This window comes from Melospiza melodia, unplaced genomic scaffold (genome assembly GCF_035770615.1).
Source record: "Melospiza melodia melodia isolate bMelMel2 unplaced genomic scaffold, bMelMel2.pri scaffold_291, whole genome shotgun sequence".
NCBI lineage: Eukaryota > Metazoa > Chordata > Aves > Passeriformes > Passerellidae > Melospiza > Melospiza melodia.
In genome coordinates this window covers 55,982-73,170 of record NW_026948610.1, presented here as the reverse complement: position 1 = coordinate 73,170, position 17,189 = coordinate 55,982, and the positions used below count along the sequence as shown (strand labels likewise).

General features: G+C 68.3%; 3 protein-coding genes and 1 long non-coding RNA gene across 4 annotated transcripts; all 4 read left to right on the top strand.

The window, feature by feature from the left end:
• The first annotated feature begins 419 nt into the window (after positions 1 to 419).
• On the top strand, positions 420 to 2,709 carry MRPL11 (mitochondrial ribosomal protein L11). The gene is given in 7 exon segments (XM_063182682.1): positions 420 to 568; positions 667 to 693; positions 695 to 763; positions 843 to 936; positions 1,202 to 1,238; positions 1,423 to 1,545; positions 2,388 to 2,709. Coding segments are annotated over 7 exon segments (600 nt in total). The 5' UTR covers positions 420 to 430; the 3' UTR covers positions 2,500 to 2,709.
• A 2,668-nt stretch (positions 2,710 to 5,377) lies between these two features.
• LOC134433997 (neuronal PAS domain-containing protein 4-like) lies at positions 5,378 to 9,223 on the top strand. Its single transcript, XM_063182685.1, has 7 exons — positions 5,378 to 5,552; positions 6,526 to 6,678; positions 6,775 to 6,881; positions 7,360 to 7,676; positions 7,901 to 8,010; positions 8,522 to 8,653; positions 8,867 to 9,223. The coding sequence occupies exons 1-7, from the start codon at positions 5,378 to 5,380 to the stop codon at positions 9,133 to 9,135; spliced, it is 1,263 nt and encodes a 420-aa protein (XP_063038755.1). The 3' UTR covers positions 9,136 to 9,223.
• Positions 9,224 to 11,126: 1,903 nt separating this feature from the next.
• Positions 11,127 to 12,827, top strand: LOC134433992 (uncharacterized). The gene is made up of 2 exons (XR_010031787.1): positions 11,127 to 11,202; positions 11,797 to 12,827. It is a non-coding gene; the product is annotated as an uncharacterized LOC134433992 (long non-coding RNA).
• Positions 12,828 to 13,463: 636 nt separating this feature from the next.
• B4GAT1 (beta-1,4-glucuronyltransferase 1) lies at positions 13,464 to 16,692 on the top strand. The gene is made up of 3 exons (XM_063182684.1): positions 13,464 to 13,527; positions 13,891 to 15,503; positions 15,825 to 16,692. Exons 1-3 carry the CDS (start codon positions 13,464 to 13,466, stop codon positions 16,014 to 16,016), a joined length of 1,869 nt encoding a protein of 622 aa, XP_063038754.1. The 3' UTR covers positions 16,017 to 16,692.
• Positions 16,693 to 17,189: the final 497 nt, after the last annotated feature.

The following is a 17,189-nucleotide window of genomic DNA, read 5'->3' as shown; positions in this document are numbered from 1 at the left end:
CCCCCCTCCCCCTCCCCCTCCTGCCCACGGACCCCTCCCCCCCCCCCCCCCCAACCTCCTGCCCCTCCCCCCGCTACCCCTCCCCCTCCGCGCTCCGCCGGGAGCCCCCAGGTGAGGCCGGGGTGGGGGAGGGGGCGGGGATACCCCTGGGGAATCCCCGGGGTGGGGGAGGGGCGGGGAATCCCCCGGTTGTCCCCAGGCCACGCCCACCCCGCCATCAGGCCACGCCCCCTCTTCCCGTATGAGTTTTCGCGCCCTTTTCTTGGCCACTCCCCTGTCCCCTCATGATCTTCCCCGCCCCCTCTCCGGCCGCACCCCCTCCGCACTCCTATTGGCTCGCTCCGGCCGCGCCCCTCCTTCCCGCGGCTCTGATTGGCTCCGCCGTTCCCGTCGTGTCACGTGACCGCCGGTCCCTCACGAAGCCGCCGCCATGTCGCGGGCGGCGCGCTCGGTCCGGGCCGCGGCCGGGGCCAGGTCGGGCCAGGCGGCGGCGCCGAGGCCCGTCCGGATCCTCATCCCGGCCGGCGGGGCCGCGCCGGGGCCGCCCCTGGGGCCGGTGCTGGGGCAGGTGCGGGGAGGTTTGGGGGGAACCGGGGGGGTTTTGGGGTGTCCCGGTGCTCCCTCCGGGCCCGAACAGACCCCGACCCCTCCCCGGTGCTTCCGCAGCGCGGGGTCTCCATCGCCGCCTTCTGCAAAGGACTTCAACGAGCGCACCCGGGACATCAAACCCGGGGTCCCTCTGAGGGTCCGGCTGCTCGTGAATGTGAGTGGGGGGGGGGGCGGCACCGGGATCCCCCCCCGGGGCACCGGGACCGCCCCGTGACCCCCCCGTGCCCCCCCAGCCCGACCGGACCTACTCGCTGACCATCGGGACCCCCCCCACCTCCTACTTCCTCAAGGCCGTGGCCGGAGTGGAGAAAGGCTCGTCCAGACCTGGTCAGGGAGGGGTTCGGGGGTCCTGAGGGGGAATTTGGGAATCCCGAGGGGAAAATTGGGGATCCTGGGGAGGGATCTTGGGGTCCTCACGGGTTTCTGAGGTGCTGGGGGGCGCTTTAAGGGTCCTAGAGGGATTTTGGGGGGAATTTGAGGGAATTTTGGGGCTCCTGGGAGAATTTTGGAGGGGATTTGAGGTCCCTGAGGGAGTTTTGGGGGTCCCGGGGGGAACATTGGGGGTCCCAGACCCACTGACCGCAGCCCCCAGGCCACGAGCCGGCCGGGGTGGTGTCCCTGGCGCAGCTTGGGGGGTGATTTGGGGTATTTTGGGGTGATTTGTGGATATTTTGGGGTCCCGCAGGCCACGAGCCGGCCAGGGTGGTGTCCCTGGCGCAGCTGGGGGGTGATTTGGGGTATTTTGGGGTGATTTGTGGATATTTTGGGGTCCCGCAGGCCACGAGCCGGCGGGGTGGTGTCTTTGGCGCAGCTGTTCGAGGTGGCCGTGGCCAAGCAGAGGGACCCCGTGGTGGCCACGCGGGGGACGCCCCTGCCCGCCCTGGTGCGATCCCTGGTGGGCTCTGCCCGCAGCCTCGGCCTGCTCGTGGTGCCCAGGTGGGACAGAGCCCCCGACCGGGACGGGAACTGACCCTGACACCCCAAAACTGAGCCTGAGACCCCCCAAAACTGACCCCAAAAACTGACCCTGAGACCCCCAAAACTGACCCTGACACCCAAAAACTGACCCAGGAACTGACCCTGAGAACCCCCAAAAACTGAGCCTGAAACCCCCCAAAACTGAGCCTGAAAGCCCCAAAACTGACCCCAAAAACTGACCCTGACACCCCCAAACCGGCCCAGAAACTGACCCTGACACCCCCAAAATAGCCCCCCCCAAACTGACTCTGGGCCCATAAACAGCCCCTGATGCCCCCCAAGAAACTGCTCCTGATGCGCGCCAAACTGCCCCCCACTCACCCAAAAACACTCCCCAAACCATCCCAAAAATTGCATGTAAGCCCCCAAAAACTGCCCCCAGACTGCCGGAAAGACCACTCCCCAAATCAGCCCTTGATCCCCACAAACCAGCCCCAAAACCACTCCCCAAACCAGCCTTTGATCCCCCAAAATCAGCCCCAAATCAGCCTTTGATCCCCCAAACCAGCCCTTGATCCCCCCAAAACCCCTCCCCAACCAGCCCCAAAAAGCAGCCCCAAAAACTCTGCCCCAAACGGCCCAAAACCAGCTCCAAGTCACCCCAAATGCCCCCAAAGCCCCCCGACTCTCCAGGCTGAACCTAGACTGACCCCAGACCCCCCAGACTGACCCCGGACCCCCCAAACTGACCCCAAACTGACCCCAGACCCCCAGACTGACCCCAACCCCCCAGACTGACCCCGGACCCCCCAGACTGACCCAGACCCCCCAGACTGACCCCGGACCCCCGAACCCCCCAGGCTGAGCCCCCAGGCCGTGGCCGAGGCCCAGCGGCGCCGCCGGGAGCTCCAGGAGGCCGCGGCGCCCCCTGGCGGGCAGGACGAGGACGAGGGGGGCGCCCGCAGGAAGTGACCCCTCCCCGAAATGGACCCCAGAACATCAGGGACCCCTCCCCGAATACACCCTAGAACATCGGGGACCCCTCCCCGAAATGGACCCCAGAACATCGGGGACCCCTCCCCGAATACACCCCAGAACATTGGGGACCCCCCCCCTCAAATAAAGAGCTCCTCCCACAGACCCACGTGGGGTTTGTAATTTGGGGAGGGGTCCTGAAATGTCTGGAGTCTCTTTTTGGAGTTGGGGTCTCTTTAGGGGGGATGTGGTGTCTTTTTTTTGGGGGGGTTGGGGTCTTTTTGGGGGGGATCTGCAGTCTATTTGGGGTCTTTTTTGGGGATTTGGGGTCTCTCTTTGGGGAGGGGTTTGAGGTCTATTTTGGGGGGATTTGGGGTGGTTTTGGGGGTGGGATTTGGGGTCTCTTTTTGGGGGGGGTTGGGGCTCATTTCTTGGGGGGATTCCCTCATTTTTGGGGAGGGGGCAAGTGGGAGTCCTTTGGGCTTCATCCTCCTCTTCATCTTCCTCCCCCCTCCTTCTTCTTCCTCACCCCCCCCTTTATGGCTCCTTCCTCGTCCTCATCTTCCTCCCCTCCTCTTTCATCCCCCTTTATCCTCACTCATCATCATCATCATCATCCCCCCTTTTCCTCCCTCATCCTGCTCCTCCTCTTCCTCATCCTCAGCACCTTTCCAGCTCCTTCCTCATCCTCACCTTCCCCATCTTCATCCCCTTTTTCATCCTTCTCCTCATCCTCTCTCCTTCCTCATCCTCTCCCCCCCCCCCTTTTATGGTTCCTTCCCCCTTCTCATCTTCATCTTCATCCCGGCTCCTGCCTCATCTTCCTCCTCCTCATCCTCCTCCTTCATCCTCCTCCCCTTTTCCACCATCCTCATCCTCCTTTATCTTCATCCTCATCCTCTCTCCTTCCTTATCCTCATCCTCCCTCTCCCCTCTCCTTCATCCCCCTCCCTCTCCATCCTCATCCTCCCCAAACGCCGCCGTTGCCATGGAGACGCGGCGGGGGCGGGGGGGAACCCCGGGAATTGGGGGAGACCCCTGGAATTCGGGGGTGGGGGGGGGGTCCCGAAAATCTGTGAGGGGTCCCGAAAATTCGGGAGGATCCCGGGGATTTTGGGGGAGATTCCGGGAATTTGAGGGGGTTCCGGGATTTTTGGGGGGGGGTCCCGGTGCCTCGGGGGGGTCGGGGGGCGCCCCAGTCTCTGTGGGGGGTCCCGGGGGTCTCCCCCTCCCCAGATTCCCCCCCCGAATCGCTCCGGGGGGTCCCGGCGCGGCCCCGCCCCCCGCGCTATTTTGGGCTCCCCGCGCTATTTTTGGCTCCGCGGCTTCGGCGCCCAAATTTGGCAGCGGCGGAGCCGGGGGGGAGGGGCGGGGGGCGGGGCCGGAGCCGGGGGCGCCCGCGCGGGGGGAGGGGAGCGGGGGAGGGGGAGGGGGGGATCCCAGAGGCCCGGGGGGAGGGGAGGGGAGCGCAGGCCCCGCCCCCCGGCCCGAACGGGGCCCCGAGGCCGCGGCGACCCCGCCGGTGGTCGGGGGGTGGGCTCCCCCGTGGTCACTGCGGGCTCCCATGGTCACTCTGAGCCTGCCTGCGGTCACTGTGGGCTCCCGTGGTCAGTGCGACCCCGCCGGTGGTCGGGGGGTGGGCTCCCATGGTCACTCTGAGCCCCCCGTGGTCACTGTGACCCCCGCCGGTGGTCGGGGGGTGGGATCCCGTGGTCACTGCGACCCCCGCCGGTGGTCAGTGCAGGCTCCCGTGGTCACTCTGAGCCTGCCTGTGGTCAGTGTGGGCTCCCTGTGGTCACTCCCACCCCCCTGCGGCCACGCTGACCCCCAGGCTCCCCCCGACCATCGCTGGACCCTCTCCCTCCCCCCACTGACCCCCAATGGTCCCCCAGCCCCCATTGAGTGCTCCCTCTCCCCACAGCCCCCCATTGGCTCCTCCCTCTCCCCATTGCCTGCTCATCTCCCCATTGGCCCCCGTTGCCTCTTCCATCTCCCCATTGAGCCCCCATTGGCTGCTGCACCTCCCCTTGATCCCTGTTGGCTCCTCCCTCTCCCCATTGACCCCCACTGTCTCTTCCATCTCCCCCTTGATCTGCCATTGACTCCTTCATCTCCCCACTGAGCCCCATTGATTCCTCCCTCTCCCCATTGACCCCCATTGACCGTTCCATCTCCCCACAGCCGCCCATCGCCTCCCCATCTCCCCATTGATCCCCCATTGCCTCCCCATCTCCCCATTGATCCCCATTGACTGTTCCTCTCCCCATTGATTCCTCCCTCTCCCCATTGACCCCCATTGACCGTTCCATCTCCCCACAGCCGCCCATCGCCTCCCCCATCTCCCCATTGATCCCCCATTGCCTCCCCATCTCCCCATTGATTCCTCCCTCTCCCCATTGATCCCCCATTGACTGTTCCCTCTCCCCATTGATTCCTCCCTCTCCCCATTGATCCCCCATTGCCTGTTCCATCTCCCCATTGATTGTTCATTGCCTCCCCCCCATCTCTCCCCGTCGCCTCCCCCATCTCCCCATTGATCCCCCATTGCCTGTTCCATCTCCCATTGATCGTTCATTGCCTCCCCCCCCATCTCCCCCCATCGCCTCCCCCATCTCCCCCCCCCCCCCTCCCCGCCGCCGGGGCGTGCCCCGCCCCCCCGCTGGCCCCGCCCCCCGCGCCGTCTCCATCTCCAATTTGGGAGCGATCCCCGCGTCCCCCCCGGCCCCGCTCGCGCGCCCGCGTCACCGGTGACGCCGCGCTCGCGTCCCCCGGTGTCCCCCCCCGCGCGGGGGGCGGCGCGGCGCCGGTGACGCGGCGCTGACGCGGGGCCCGGCGCGCATAAAGCGGCGGCCCCGGGCGGCGGCGCGGGCGGAGGATGCTCCGCTCCACCAAGGGCGCCTCCAAGGCGCGCCGCGACCAGATCAACGCGCAGATCCGCGCCCTGCGCGACCTCCTCCCGCTGCCCGACGGCGACCGGCCGCGCCTCTCCTACCTGCACGTCATGGCCCTCGCCTGCATCTACACCCGCAAGGGCGCCTGCCTCCGGCCAGGTACCGGCACCGGGCACCGGGCACCGGCAGCGGGAGTGGGGACCGGGGACCGAGCGGGGAACGGGAGAGGGACCGGGGACCGAGCGGGGATGGGGGACAGGGAACGGGGATGGAGCCGGGATGGGAGTGGGGACGGAGCAGGGACCGGGAGAGGGACCGGGGATGGGACCGGGGATGGGAGAGGGACCCGGGATGGGGATGGGACCGGGGACGGAGCGGGGATGAGGACGGAGCTGGGAACGGGGATGGAGCGGGGATAGAGCGGGGACAGAGCCGGGACCGGGGACAGGACCGGAGCGGGGATGGAGCGGGAGCGGGGATGGAGCAGCGAGAGAAGCAGGAGCGGCGGGGACAGGACCAGGAGAGGGAGCGGGAACGGGGATGGAACCGGGAACGGCACCGGGAAGGGAGCGGGACGGGGGATGGAGCGGGATCGACCCGGGGACAGCACCGGGGATGGAGCAGGACCGGGAGAGGGACCGGGAATGGAGCGGGGATGGAGCCGGGAACGGCAGCGGGAAGGGACCGGGGACCGGGCTCGGGACGGGACCGGGAGCGGGACGGGGACCGGGTCAGGGACAGGGATGGGACCGGGGACCGGGACCGGGGACAGGGAGCGGGGCCGTTCAGCACCGCGGGCAGGGACCGGGGCCGGGGCAGCACCGCGGAGAGCGGCCGGAGTTCCCGTTCAGCACCGCGGAGAGCGGCAGGGACCGGGGTCGGGATCGGGGACGAGGATGAGGGAGCGAGATCGGAGACGGGGATCGGTGACAAGGATCGGGACCGGGCACCGGGAGGGGCAGCGGGATCGGGGACCGGGATTGGTGACAGGGATCGGGGACTGGGACAGAGGAACCGGGACCGGGCCGGGGCCGGCGCCGGCCGCGCACGGGAGGGCTCCGCTGCCCCCGGTGGTGCCGCCCCCGCGGTGCCCCCGGCGCCGGGCGGGCTCTGACCGCGCTGTCCCCGCCAGGCCCGAGCCGGGGCGCGCCCCTGGAGCTGCTCGGGGGGCCCGAGCTCGCCGACCTGGTGGCGTCGCTGCCCGGGTTCCTGCTGGCCGTGACCCCGCGAGGGGAAGCTGGTCGGGGTCACCGACAACGTGGCGCAGCACCTGGGGCACTCCATGGTGAGCACCGGGGGGCCCGGGGGGCTCGGGGGGCCCGGGGGGCTCCGGGGGGCCCGGGGGCTCACCCCGGCCCTCCCCCCATGCCTGCCCCCCCAGGTGGACCTGGTGGCACAAGGGGACAGCATCTACGACCTGCTGGACCCCGCCGATCACCCCCTGGTGCGGCACCAGCTCAGCCTGCCCGGGCCCCCCCAGGCAGGTGGGTGGGGGTCTGGGGGACTCTGGGGGACTGGGGGGATTGGGGGTGGGGGGGGGGTTGGGTTTCGGGGGGTCCTGGTGGGGTTTGGGGTCTGGGGGAGCGAGGGAGGGATGGGATGGGATGGGATGGGGTGGGATGGGATGGGATGGGGAGATAGAGGGGTGGACAGCAGGACAGAGAGATGGACAGAAGGATGGACAGCAGGACAGAGGGATGGACAGAAGGATGGACAGCAGGACAGAGAGATGGACAGAAGGATGGACAGCAGGACAGAGAGATGGACAGACAGACAGAGAGTTCGGCAGAGGAATGGGCACCGGGACAGAAGGATGGACAGCTGCACAAAGGGATGGACAGAGGGGTGGACAGACAGGCAGAGGGACAGACAGATGGACGGACAGAGGGGTGGAGGGGACGGACAGGAGCATAAAGGGATGGACAGATGGACAGACAGCCGCAAAAAGGGATGGACAGCCGGATAGCCGGACAGACAGCCGGACGGACAGCCGGACAGACGGCCCCCTCTCCCCCCCAGAGCGGCCTGTTCCGCTGCCGGTTCACCACCTCGCGCGCCTCGCGCCGCCCCAGCGCCGGCCGCAAGCTCGTTCTGCTCCGGGGGCGCTTCCAGGAGCCCCCCGGGAGCCCCGGGACCCCCCGGCAGCGCCCCCCCCGCGCTCTTCGTGGCCTTCTGCGCCCCCCTGGACCCCCCCGCCCTGGCCCTGCCCCCGACTGCCTCCTGCTGCCCGCCTTCCAGAGCCGGCACGCCCGCGACCTCGCCCCTGCTCGACGTGTCCGACAGGTGGGGGGCTCACCCGGCATGGGGGGCTCACCTGCCAGGGGAGGGGGCTCACCTGGAGGGCTCAGCTGGGCTGGGGTCACCTGGGCTGGTCTGGGAGAGGCCCGTCCATGTGGTCAGTGAGTGACCGTGTCCGCAGTGTCCTGGCGCACCTGGGCTGAGTTTGGGGGGCTCACCTGGGGGGTTCCATCACGGTGGTCAGTGAGTGACCGTGTCCGTGTCCGCAGTGTCCTGGCGCACCTGGGCTACGGCCGGGCCGAGCTGCTCGGCCGCTCCTGGTACCGCCTGCTGCACCCCGAGGACCTGGGACACGTGGCCCGCCAGCACCTGCGCCTCGGTCAGTGCCACCTGCGGTCCCTGGGGGTCACCTGGGGGGTCCCTGTCCCCTCCCCTGCCATCCCCGGGTGTCCCCCAGGGTCCCTTGGGTGTCCCTGTCCCCCTCGTCATTCCTGGGGTCCCTCTGTCCCCTCTGGGTGTCCCCCCATCGCTGTGGGTGTCCCCACTGACCATCCCCTGCCCTTGCTGACCCCCACTGACCATCCCCTGTCCTTGGTGTCCCCGCTGACCGTCCCCTGCCCTTGCTGACCCCACTGACCATCCCCTGTCCCCACTGACCCTCCCGTCCCCGCTGACCGTCCCCTGACCCCACTGACCATCCCCTGTCCCCACTGACCATCCCCTGCCCTTGCTGACCCCACTGACCATCCCCTGTCCTTGGTGTCCCCGCTGACCGTCCCCCTGTCCCCACTGACCCTCCCGTCCCCGCTGACCGTCCCCTGACCCCACTGACCATCCCCTGACCCCACTGACCCTCCCCTGTCCCCGCTGACCGTCCCCTGTCCCCACAGCGGGCGCGGGGCCGGAGGCTCGGGGCGAGGTGGTCACTCGGCTGCAGCGCAAGGACGGCCTGGGCTGGACGTGGGTGTACGCCCGCCTGCGGCCGGAGGGGCCGGCCCTGCTGGCCACAACTTCGTCATCAGGTCAGTGGTCGCTGCCCAGCGGTCAGTGCTGAGTGCCCAGCGGTCAGTGCTGAGTGCTTAGGGGACCTTGGCTGCCCCTGGTGACCCCGGGTGGCTGCAGCGGCACTGACCGCTGTGTCTCGATGGCCGCACTGACCGTGCTGGTGACCCGGGGTGGCCGCAGCCGCGCTGACCGCGCTGACCGCGCTGACCGCTGCCCCCGTCCCCCCGCAGCGAGGCCGAGGCCTGGTGCCTGCGCCAGCAGCTGGCGGCCGAAGCCCCCCCCGGGACCCCCGGAGCCGTTCGGGCCCGGCCTCGACTTCCCCGCGAGCGAGCGCGAGCTGCCCCTGGAGCTGCCCCTGCGGCCCGGCCTGGGGCTGGCGGTCAGCGCCGGGGCCGCCGACGGACACGGACACGCGCTCGGACACGGCGCTGACCCCCGGCCTGGGGGCCGCCATCGGGCTCGGACACGGACACGGACACAGCGCTACGGCCATGGCTGAGCCGGGCCTGGGGCCCGGCATTACACACGGCCTTGGACACGGACACGGTGCTACGGCCACAGCTGACCCTGGACTTGGAGCCACCATCGGACACGGCGCTGACCCCAGCCTGGGGTCCGGCATTGGACACGGGCTCGGACACGGACACAGCACTCCGGCCACGGCTGACCCCGGCCTTGGGGCCACCATCGGACACAGCCTCGGAGCTGCCCTGGGCAGTGGCGTGGAGCCCGGCCTGGGGCCTGGCATTGGACATGGGCTCGGACATGGACGCGGCGCTACGGCCGCTGCTGACCCTGGCCTGGGGCCTGGCATTGGTCACAGCCTCGGACACGGTGCTGCGGCCACTGCTGATGCTGGCCTGGGGGTCCACCATCGGGCCTCGGACACGGCGCTGCGGCCACCACTGACCCCGGCCTGGGGCCCGGCGTTGGACATGGCCTGGCAGCCAACGCCACGGTCACCGTTGACCCTGGACTTGGGACTGGCATTGGACACGGCCTTGGGGCCAGCACTGCGGCCACCACTGACCCTGGACTCGGAGCCACCATCGGACACGGCCTTGGGGCCAGCACTAGCGGCCACCCCGGGGTCAGTGGCCCCAAACGTCGGCCACGGCCTGGGCTCGGACACCGGCCTCGGGCTCGGCGTGGGAGGCGGCCTCAGAGTGGACATCGGCCTGGACGTGGCGGCTGGAGCTGACGCTGACCTCGGGGCCGAACTGGGGCCGGCCGGAGTGACCGCTGGCATGGCCGGAGTGACCGCTGGTGTGGCCGGAGTGACCGCTGGTGTTGCCCTGAGCATCGGGCCCCGGCCTGGCCGGCGGCGCCATCAGGGCCAGCGTGGGGCTGGGCATCGGCGCGGCTGCACTGCCCCCGGACATTGGAGTGACCGTCGGGGCCGGAGCCGCGGGCCGGACTCAGCCTGGGAGCCAGCGTAGGGTCAGCTCTGCCGGCCGGAGCTGGACTGGACAACGCTGGGCTCGGACACAACACTGGGCTCGGACACAACACTAGCCTCGGACAAAATCCTGGGACTGGACAACGCCAGCCTTGGACACAATGCTGGAAATGGACAGACCCCTGGACATGGACACAATGCCAGCTTTGGACACAACTCCGGCCTTGGACAGAACCCTGGGCTCGGACAGAGCCCTGGCTTTGGACACAATGCCAGCTTTGGACACAACTCTGGCCTCGGAACCAATTCTGGACTCGGCTCCGGTGTGGGCCTGGTGTCCGGAGCCTCCCTGGGCCCCGAGCTGGACATTGGCCTGGGCATGGACATCGACCCCTGCCCGGACACCGGCCTGGGCCCCGTTTCCTGCCCGGACACCGGCCTGGGCCCCATCCCCATTCCCTGCTCGGAACCCCGGGCCCGGGCTGGGCCTGGGCTCCGTCCCCTGCTCGGACCCCGACCTCGGCCCCGTTCCTGTCTCCTGCTCGGGCCCCCGGCCTGGGCTCGGCGCTCGCTTTCGCCGTGGGCGCCGCGCTGGGCTCCGGCCTGGCCCAGCCGGGCCTCGCTGCCGACCCCGACCTCGGGCTGGGCCTGGCCGCGCCGCTGGCGCCCCCCGCCCCGCCGGGGCTGCTCCGCCTGGGGCTGGGCGTGCCCGAGCCCCCCGGCCCGGCCGGCGCCGAGACCTGGACGCCGCCGTACACGCCGCGCCAGGCGCCGCCGTTCCCCTTCGGGCCCCCCGAGCCCCCCCGAGGAGAAGCTGCCGCCGAGCCCCGAGAGCCCCGGCGGGGCCGGGCCGGGCGCGGGGGGCCGGGGGCGGCGCTGCTGACCCCCGAGACGTCGCCGCCGCCGGTGCCGCCGGTGCCCGCGGTGCCCCCCGTGCCCGGAGCCGGCGCGGGCCGGGCCGGCGCTGCGGCGGCTGCTGCAGGGGCTGGCGGCCATCGCCGCCCGCGGGGGGCCCCGCCGGGGCTCGGCGGCCGCTCCCCGGGGCTCCCCCCCGGCCCGCGGGGCCGCCCCCGGCCCGGTCGCCCCGCGACCCCTTGGCTGCTGCCGCTGCTGCTGCTGAGTTGTATCAACTCCCCCAGAGCCGCCTGCAGGACGCCTTCCGCAAAGGTGGGCACGGCCACGGGCATCGGGGGGCATTCGGGTGGTTTGGGGGCATTTGGGGCAGTTTTGGGGTTGTCAGGGCGGTTTTGGGGTTTTTAGCGTAGTTTTTGCGACAGTTTTGGGGTGATTCCGGGGGGTTTTGGATCAGTATCGGGGTTGTTGGGACGGTGTAGGGGTTTTTAGGGTGGTTTTGAGGGCATTGGAGTGGTTTTAGGGGTTCTCAGGGTGGTTTTTGGGTTTTTTGGAGGGGTTTGTGGAGTTTTTGGAGCAACTTTGGGGATCTTGGGGCAGTTTCGGGGTTTTTGGGGCAGTTTTTGGGTCAGTTTGGGAGGTTTGGTTGGCTTTTGGGGGAGTTTCGGGGGTTTTGGGATGGTTTTTGGGTCAGTTTCGGGGTTTTTGGGGTAGTTTTTGGTGCAGTTTCGGGGTTTTGGGGGCAGATTTTGGTGCAGTTTCGGGGTTTTGGAGGTGGCTTTTGGGGTTTTTGGAGTAGTTTTTGGTGCAGTTTCGGGGTTTTGGGGGCAGTTTTTGGTGCAGTTTCGGGGTTTTTGGGTCAGTCTGGGTTCCCAGCCCGTGCCTGACGTGTCCCCTCTCTGTCCCCAGCCGGAAGCCAGCGCGCCCCGTCGTTCTGAACTGAAGTCTGTGACGCGACTTGCCCCCCAGTATGGCATATTGTCATTGTCACCCCCCGGCCCGGCCAGCGCCCCCCGGCCCGGCCGCCCCTGCCCTGCCGCCCCCCCTTCGGGGCCGCTCGTGCTAATTTAACTCGTAACGAGTCTCTAAGGTAATTGGGGGGGGGGCTGGTGGCCCCCCCCGCCCCCAGCCCCGGACGCCTGGGGACGTCCCCGTGTCCCCAGCAGTGTCCCCAGCAATGTCCCTCTGTCCCTTTGTCCCTCTGTCCCTTTGTCACCTCCCCTCACCTCGGGCTCTGCGTTTTTGGCAGAGCCCCCTCCCCAAAATTGTGTCCCCTCGCCCCCCCCATCCCCTCGTGGGTGTCACCCTCAATGTCCCCAAGGCGGGGGACCGAGGCACGATGTGGCTTGATGTCCCCAAAGTCCCCCAACAATGTCCCCAAAGTCCCCAATTATTTCCCCAATAGTGTCCCCAGTATTGTCCCAAATTTTCCCCAATTATGTCCCCAGTTATATCCCAAATAATGACCCCAAGAATGTCCCCAGTTTCCCCAATAATGTTCCCAAGAATGTCTCAAATAATGTCCCCAATATCCCCAATAATATCCCCAATATTGTCCCCAGTAATGTCCCCAGTGATGTCCCCAATGATGTCCCCACTGTCCCCAAGCCCTGGGGCTGAGGCACAATGTGCCTCAGTGTCCCCAGTGTCCCCCAACACCCTCCAAGGGACATCCTGGCCTGATGTCCCCAACGTCCCCAAAGCCCCCGATGTGCCCAACATCCCTGATGTCCCCAAATGTGTCCCCAATGTCCCCAACCCCTCGGACTGAGCCTGTTCAGCGTCCCCAGCGCCGCCAATGTCCCCAAAGGAGGAGGACGCCGTCACCGCGCTCACGGGACCGAGTCCCCAACGTGTCCCCAACGCGTCCCCAGCGTGTCCCCAATGTCCCCAACGCGTCCCCAATGTCTCCCCTGGCAATAAAAGTGTCGCCCAATGTCCCCGTGCCTGTGGCAGCTCCTTTGGGGAGGGGGTGGCAATTTGGGGAGGGGGACATTGGGGGGTCTGGGGGGGAACAAAAAACTGGGGGGAGCCCCAGGGAGGAGCCAGGGGTCGGGATGTGCTGGGATGTGGGGGGGGACGCCGGAATTTGGGGGGACGCCGGAATTTAGGGGGATTTGGGGAGGATTTTGGGCATTTGGGGAAATTTGGGGAGGATTTGGGGGTCCCGGGAGTCCCACCGGAGCCGCCAGGCCCCGCCCCCAGCGCGAAAACCACGCCCACAAGGCTCAAGCCACGCCCCCCTAGCGATGAAACCGCGCCAATTCACTCCGCCCAAGCTAATCTGCATAACCCCGCCCTCTGCTCTCGAGGCCGCGCCTCCTCCGCTCCGCGCATGCGCAGCTCCTCCCGGCGTCGGCGCAGGGCGGTGAGTCCCGGACTGGTCCCAGTGACCCCAAACTGGGACCGGCGACCCCAAACTGGGACCGGCGACCCCAAACCGGGACCGGCAACCCCCCGGAACTGCACCCAGACCCTTCCCCATCCTCAAACTGGGACCGGCGACCCCAAACTGGGACCAGTAACCCCAAACTGGTCCCGATCCCACCGGAATTGGGTCCAGACCCCTACCCAGCATGCCGGACTGGTCCCGGCTGCGCGCCGGCCCCAGCGACCCCCGGAATCCTCCAGTAAGCCCCAGTATGGCCCAGCAGCCTCCCAGTAACCCCCAGTCCCCCAGATCCCCTCTCCCAGTCCCCCCCAGTCCCTCCCAGTATAACCCAGTATATCCCAGTGCCCCCATGACCCGTGCCCGGTTTTGGGGGGTCTGTGCGTGGCTCCTGGGGGCTCTGGCCCTGCTGCAGACCCTCTACCTGCGCTCCCCAGTATAGCCCAGTATAACCCAGTATAACCCAGTCCCCTTTCCCAGTATAACCCAGTATAACCCAGTATATCCCAGTCCCTCCCAGTATAACCCAGTCCCCTTTCCCAGTGCCCCCCATGACCCGTGCCCGTGTTTTGGGGGGCTGTGCGTGGCTCCTGGGGGCTCTGGCCCTGCTGCAGACCCTCTACCTGCGCTCGCTGCCGCCCCCTCCCCACCATTCCCATTCCCGCGCCCCCCGCCCCAATTCCCGCCCCCCTCGGGGGGTCCTGGACGCCTCGGGCTCGTTCCGGGTCTTCTGGGACGTTCTGGGCGCCCCCCGGGCTGGGCCCGCGCCCCCCGCCCCGAGCTGGTGCTGGCGGCGCACGGGACCCCCGGGCGGGCGGCGGCGGCGCTGGGCGGGGGTCTCCAAAAAGGGGAGGGGTCCTGGGAGGGGCCGCTGTCCCTGGCCGTGTTTGGGGAGCCCCGGGGGGGGCTCCAGGAGCTGCTCGGGGTCCTGGCGGGGCCGTGCCGGGCGCTGAGGGGGCGGCTCCGGCTGCAGGTGGTGCAGGGGGCGGCGCGACCCCCGCCCCGAATCCCGGCAGCGCCCCCTCCCCAGCCGTGGCGCGGGGGGTGCCGGGGGGCGCTGGCCCGGCTGGCGGCCGCCGACCCCCCCAGTTACGCTCTGGGGGCGCCGTACCCCGGCAATCTGCTCCGCAACGTGGCCTGGCAGGGCGCGGCGGGCGGCGGGCCCGGGCCGAGACCCCCGCCCCAATTCTGGCAGCGCTTCGTTCTCGTGGTGGACGCGGACGTGGAGCCGAGCCCGGGGCTGCGCGAGGGGTTCCTGGAGCTGCTGCGGGGCGGGGGGCTGGACCCCCAAAACTGGGGACGGGACCCCCAAAACTGGGGACGGGACCCCCGGAACTGGGGACGGGAACCCCAGAACTGGGGGGGACAGGAGCCCAAAAGCTGGGGGGGACAGGGGGACCCCAAAGCTCCAGGGTCTTGGGGGGTTTTGAGGACTCAGGGGGATTTGGGGAACCCCAAAACTTTGAATATTCAGGGCAGTTTGGGGTTTCAAGGGGATTTTGGGAACCCCAAAATTTTGGGGGCTTCTGGAGGGCTGGGGGTCTCCAACACCTCGGGTGTCCCCAATGGCCTGAGTGACCCCAACATCCAGAGTGACCCCAATGCCCAGAATGACACCAACACCTGGAGTGACCACAACGCCCTGAGTGACCCCAAAACCCTGAGTGACCCCAATGCTCTGAACGCCCCCAAAACCCTGAGTGACCCCAAAACCTGGAGTGACCACAATGACCCGAGTGACCCCAAAGCTTTGAGTGACCCAAAAGCCCAGAATGACCCCAAAGCCTTGAGTGCCCCCCATGCCCCACATGACCCCAGTGCCCAGAGTGATCCCAGCGCCCCGAACACCCCGAGTGCCCCCCACGCCCCCGGCGCCCCCCAGGCCCCCGCTGGCGCCCCCCCCTGGGCCCGGACCCTCTTTGTGCTCCCGGCCTTCGAGCTGCGGGGCTCGGGGCCGCGCCCCGGCTCCAAGGCGGAGCTGCTGCAGCTGTGGGGCGCGGGCGAGGCCCGGCCGTTCTATGGGGCGCTGTGCCCGCGCTGCCAGGCCCCCACCGCCTTCGGCCGCTGGCGGGCGCTGCCCCCGGGCCCCCCGGGCGCCCCCCGGCTGCGCGTGGCCTACGAGGCGCCCTGGAGGGACCCCTGGGAGCCGTTCTACGTGGCCCCTGCCCACGGCGTGCCGCCCTTCGACGAGGGCTTCCTGCAGTACGGCTTCAACCGCATCAGCCAGGTGGGGAACGGGGGAAATGGGGGTCTGGGGGGGAAATGGGGGGGCTTTGGGGGTCTGGGGGGGCTTCAACTGCATCAGCCAGGTGGGGAACGGGGGGAAATGGGGAGTGGGAGGGGTTTTGGGGGGGCTTGGGGGTCATGGGGTGGGCATAGTGGCCTTGGGGGGGTCATGGTGGCCGTGGGGTGGTCTTGGGGGTCATGGGGTGACCATGGGTTGGCCACGGAGGTTGGGGGTGCTGCTCTGTGGGGTCTGAGGGGGTCTCTGGGTGCTTGGGGGGGTCTGTGAGGGTCTGGGTGTGACCCCCCGTTGCCCCCTCCCCAGGCCTGCGAGCTGCACGTGGCCGGGTTCCGGTTCGCAGTGCTGGACGGGGCCTGGGTCACCCACCGGGGCTGGAAGGAGCCGGGCGGGTTCCACGCGGGGCGCGAGGCTGAGCTGGGCCGCAACCGGCAGCGCTTCCGGGAGTTCAAACGGGGACTCAAACTGAAATATCCTGACTCTGAACGACGCTGCTGAGCTCACCTGGGACACCTGAACACACCTGGGAACCCCTCATAAACACCGGGGACAGCTGGTGACAGCTGGGACACACCTGACACACCTGAGGTTCCATGAGGGGCATGAGGCCGAGCTGGGCCTCAACCGGCAGCGCTTCCGGGAGTTCAAACGGGGACTCAAACTGAAATATCCTGACTCTGACCGACGCTGCTGAGCTCACCTGGGACACCTGAACACACCTGGGAACCCCTCATAAACACCGGGGACAGCTGGTGACAGCTGGGACACACCTGACACACCTGAGGTTCCATGAGGGGCATGAGGCCGAGCTGGGCCTCAACCGGCAGCGCTTCCGGGAGTTCAAACGGGGACTCAAACTGAAATATCCTGACTCTGACCGACGCTGCTGAGCTCACCTGGGAAACCTGAACACACCTGGGACAGCTGAAGACCTTCCAATGGACACCTGGGAACTGTCCAATGGACATTTCGGGACACACCTGGAGACACCTGAGGACCCTCCAGTGGACGTTTGGGGACACCTAACACAGCTGAGGACCTGCCAGGACAGCTGGGGACTCACCTAGGACACCTGGGGACCCTCCATGGACATTTGGGGACACCTGGGGACACCTGGACGCCCCGTGGACATGGGCATGACCGTCCCTCAGTAAACATGGCCACCTACCCATGATGCCTCTGTGTGGGTGATGTCACGGGGGGCGGGGCGAGCAGCTGCCTCCAGTCCGGACCAGTAACGCCCAGTCCGGACCAGTAAAACCGAGCGTGCGAGGCCGAGACCGCGCCCGGGTTGTTTACCACGCTAAACTACAGCTCCCAGCACGCATCGGGCGCAAACATGGCCGTGCTTCCGCTGCTACTTAAAAACTACAGCTCCCAGGATGCCGCGGAGGAAACATGGCCGCCACGCCACTTCCGGTTTTGCCTCGAAATTTGAACTTCAATTCCCATGATGCATCGGAAGGACGTGGCCGGAAGTGGTGATGATTAATGGGACTACAGCTCTCGTCATGCACTAGGGCAACATGGCCGACTTCCGGGCCGCCATTTCATGGGGGTGAGGCGCAGCAGCGCCCCCTGGCGGGCGGGAGGACCAAAATTGGGGGGGGGGGGGGGGGGGGAGGGGAGGAGGGGAAGGAGCAGAAAAAGCCGGGGGGGGGAGGGGCGATG

Bases quoted from the DNA above. Each gene is read 5' to 3' on its own strand.
- LOC134433997 (XM_063182685.1), top strand. From the start codon at position 5,378: ATGCTCCGCTCCACCAAGGGCGCCTCCAAGGCGCGCCGCGACCAGATC. The intron at 6,679-6,774 runs GTGAGCACCGGG...CTGCCCCCCCAG, and splicing joins AGCACCTGGGGCACTCCATG to GTGGACCTGGTGGCACAAGG. The intron at 8,654-8,866 runs GTCAGTGGTCGC...GTCCCCCCGCAG, and splicing joins GGCCACAACTTCGTCATCAG to CGAGGCCGAGGCCTGGTGCC.
- B4GAT1 (XM_063182684.1), top strand. From the start codon at position 13,464: ATGCCGGACTGGTCCCGGCTGCGCGCCGGCCCCAGCGACCCCCGGAAT. The intron at 13,528-13,890 runs GTATGGCCCAGC...GCCCTGCTGCAG, and splicing joins GAATCCTCCAGTAAGCCCCA to ACCCTCTACCTGCGCTCGCT. The intron at 15,504-15,824 runs GTGGGGAACGGG...CCCCCTCCCCAG, and splicing joins GCTTCAACCGCATCAGCCAG to GCCTGCGAGCTGCACGTGGC.